This window comes from Mus caroli, chromosome 10 (genome assembly GCF_900094665.2).
Source record: "Mus caroli chromosome 10, CAROLI_EIJ_v1.1, whole genome shotgun sequence".
In the NCBI taxonomy this organism is placed as follows: Eukaryota; Metazoa; Chordata; class Mammalia; order Rodentia; family Muridae; genus Mus; species Mus caroli.
In genome coordinates, this window is record NC_034579.1 from 120,385,970 (window position 1) to 120,388,920 (window position 2,951).

The following is a 2,951-nucleotide window of genomic DNA, read 5'->3' on the forward strand; positions in this document are numbered from 1 at the left end:
ATCAGATCCCATTACAGATGGTTGTGAGCCACCATGTGGTTGCTGGGAATTGAACTCAGGACCTCTGGAAGAGCAGTCAGTGCTCTTAACCGCTGAGCCGTCTCTCCAGCCAGAACTTTTAGTAACACAGAAAATATATATATTTTTTTTTAATAGCATTCATATCCTAAAGTAAACTTAGCAATGATCGTTTAAAGCCATAATAGCTACTTTTAAAAGGTACTTGCACATGTGTGTGTACATGCAAACACACACACACACACACACACACACACACACACACACACACACACACACACGGCGCTCAGGTAACATTGCAGGAGAGAGAATAGAAAGCTAGCACCAGAGGATGGGGAAGTGTCTTCTGGACATGACACAGCCAGTACACCCTGTGTGCTCAACTATAGCTGTGGTTATCTGTACAAGTCCTTCCTGTGATGGGTACCATCATCAATTCATTTCTCATGGATGAAAGAAGCCCCTCCCCACTCTGGCCCCACTCCTTCATGCGGGACTCCTAAGGGAGGACATGCCATTCTCATCAATGCTAATAAGTGGCCCTTGCTCTGGGATGTAACCTCTCACCCACACTGGGGGAAGAAACTTCAAATCAACTCAGTGAGTCTCACACACAAATGAGCAGAAAGTGGAAAGAGGCACAGTTGGGAAGAAGGGTTTCAATAAGGGAGGGTAAGGGTAACAGAGAGGAATGGGGGGTGTGTGAAATAACTAAAATTCATCTTATAAACATGTGAAACTCAAACAATAAATAAAATTTTTTTTTTAATATGTGTGGCATCTCATGCCTATAATTCTAGCAGGGAACTGAAGCAGGCAGATGGCCCCATGGTTCAGGTCATCCTGGGCTGTAGAATGAGACCTTGTCTCCAACAGCAGCAGCAACAAAAAGATACTAATTGTTTTGTTGCTAAGTATCCTCCTTTGTAACAAAAGGAATTTTGTCAAAGGAAGTTAAAGGTGTTGAGATTCTGGGCTGGAGAGATGGCTCAGTAGTTGAAAGCACTTTCCACTCTTGCAGTACCCGGGATCTGACCCGGTCTTATGGCCTTTTTAGCTACCCTCTTGCCGTGCACATGCATGTACTCAAACACACACATGCACAAAAGATATAATAAATTTTTCTAAGATAGTAGAATAGCATCCAAGTTTCTGTGCCTCGGAATTCAGCCACTGTCTTCAGTTTTTATACAGCTTTAAATGGAATAGTAGGATGTATTAAAGAGGTTTTTAAATAATTTAATGCTTTATGATATACATAAAATTCTTTTTTTGGTGGTTTATTTTTCAGGGTGGTCAAGATGTTAAAAAGAAAGTTCACCTAAATGAGAAAGTTCATCCTTTTGTCAGGTCTGTTGGGAAAGACCCCCTGAGGGCCAGGTCTGTTGGGAAAGACCCCTGAGGGCCAGGTCTGTTGGGAAAGACCCCTGAGGGCCAGGTCTGTTGGGAAAGACCCCTGAGGGCCAGGTCTGTTGGGAAAGACCCCTGAGGGCCTCTGGTTTGCCACATGTGCTTGTAGACATGCTTCTTGCTGCCAGTTTTCACCACCAAGTAGTGTTTCCAGTAAGAGTTGCAGCTGATAGCCTCCGACTTTGGCCCTGTTCCAGTGTCTCTGCTGTCATGTTCAGTAACCTTCAGGACTTCAAGAGAAACATGACAGTGCTTCCACTAAAAGACAAGAGAAGTGGGTTTTAAAGAACTGTATGGTTCTCTTGACATCACACAAGCAATTGTCAACATCTAGCACACAGGTCCTGGTCTACTCAGTTCTAGCATCCGTGCTGTTTCCCACCCCGGTTTCACCCTGTGACCTCCATAAATGATGGAGGCACCTCCTATGTGTGTGATGTGGGGACCATTTGTGCTCCACCTGACTCCAGGGTGGTAGCAAAAACAAATGACACAGGCCGCAGTACATTTGCAAACTGCAGACTCAGGGAAGTGGGGACAGTTCGAGACAGGGTTTCTCTGCGCAGCCCTGGCTGCCCTGGAACCCTACCTGGATTTCTACCACTTTGCATGTCCTGTGATGTTAGTAACATTATAGATTACAGGATTTAAGAAGTAATCATTTAGGCCAGGCATGGTGTGGCACACGCCTTTATTTAATCCCAATACCAGGGAAGCAGAGGCAGGTAGATCTCTACAGAGGTCAGCCTGATCTACGTAGTGAGTCACGAGCCATCCAGACTTGCACAGTGAGACCCTGTCTCAAAATAAAATAATTTTAAGAACCAAACATTTTAGCCGGGTGTGGTGGCGCACGCCTTTAATCCCAGCACTTGGGAGGTAGAGGCAGGCGAATCTCTGAGTTCGAGGCCAGCCTGGTCTACAGAGTGAATTTCAGGACAGCCAGGGCTACACAGAGAAACCCTGTCTCATAAAAAATAAAAAATAAAAAAAAAAAAAAAAGAACCAAACATTTCCCAAATACTTATGACAGGTACATGCTAGGCTATTTCCATTTAAGTGTCTAGTTTTAACTCAACTAACAAAAGGGTCTCGTTCCATTTATCTAGTTCTAGAAAGTCAGAAAAAAATAAATAGTGACCTCACCTAGTAGGAGAGGGCCTGTGTACCCTGTGTCTTGCTAATGCTGTTGTTACTCTCATTCCTACAGAAAATCTATAAACATAATTAAAAAGTACTTTGAAGAATATGCCTTAGTCGGCCAAGATATTCTTGAAAATAAAGAAAACTGGGATAAGATTTTAGCCCTTGTTCCTGAGAATATCCTTTCCTGTGGTTACTGTGTAAGCAGTGTGTCGGTCTGTGACATAGATGTGTATGTTTACATAGTCTCTGGGACATTATACATGTGTGCATTTACATAGTCTCTGGGACATTATACATGTGTGCTGCCTGCATAGTCTCTGTGGCATTATACATGTGTGCTGCCTGCATAGTCTCTGTGACATTATACATGTGTGCTG

At 43.6% G+C, this 2,951-nt stretch overlaps 1 protein-coding gene across 1 annotated transcript in view; it reads left to right on the forward strand.

Moving 5' to 3' along the window:
* Prim1 (DNA primase subunit 1) overlaps nucleotides 1-2,951 on the forward strand; it is a 16,079-nt gene that overhangs the window by 4,761 nt on the left and 8,367 nt on the right. Inside the window, exons 6-7 of the mRNA XM_021174514.1 lie at nucleotides 1,310-1,368; nucleotides 2,639-2,748. Coding sequence (XP_021030173.1) covers nucleotides 1,310-1,368; nucleotides 2,639-2,748 — 169 coding nt within the window. The remainder of the gene's footprint in view (nucleotides 1-1,309; nucleotides 1,369-2,638; nucleotides 2,749-2,951) is intronic.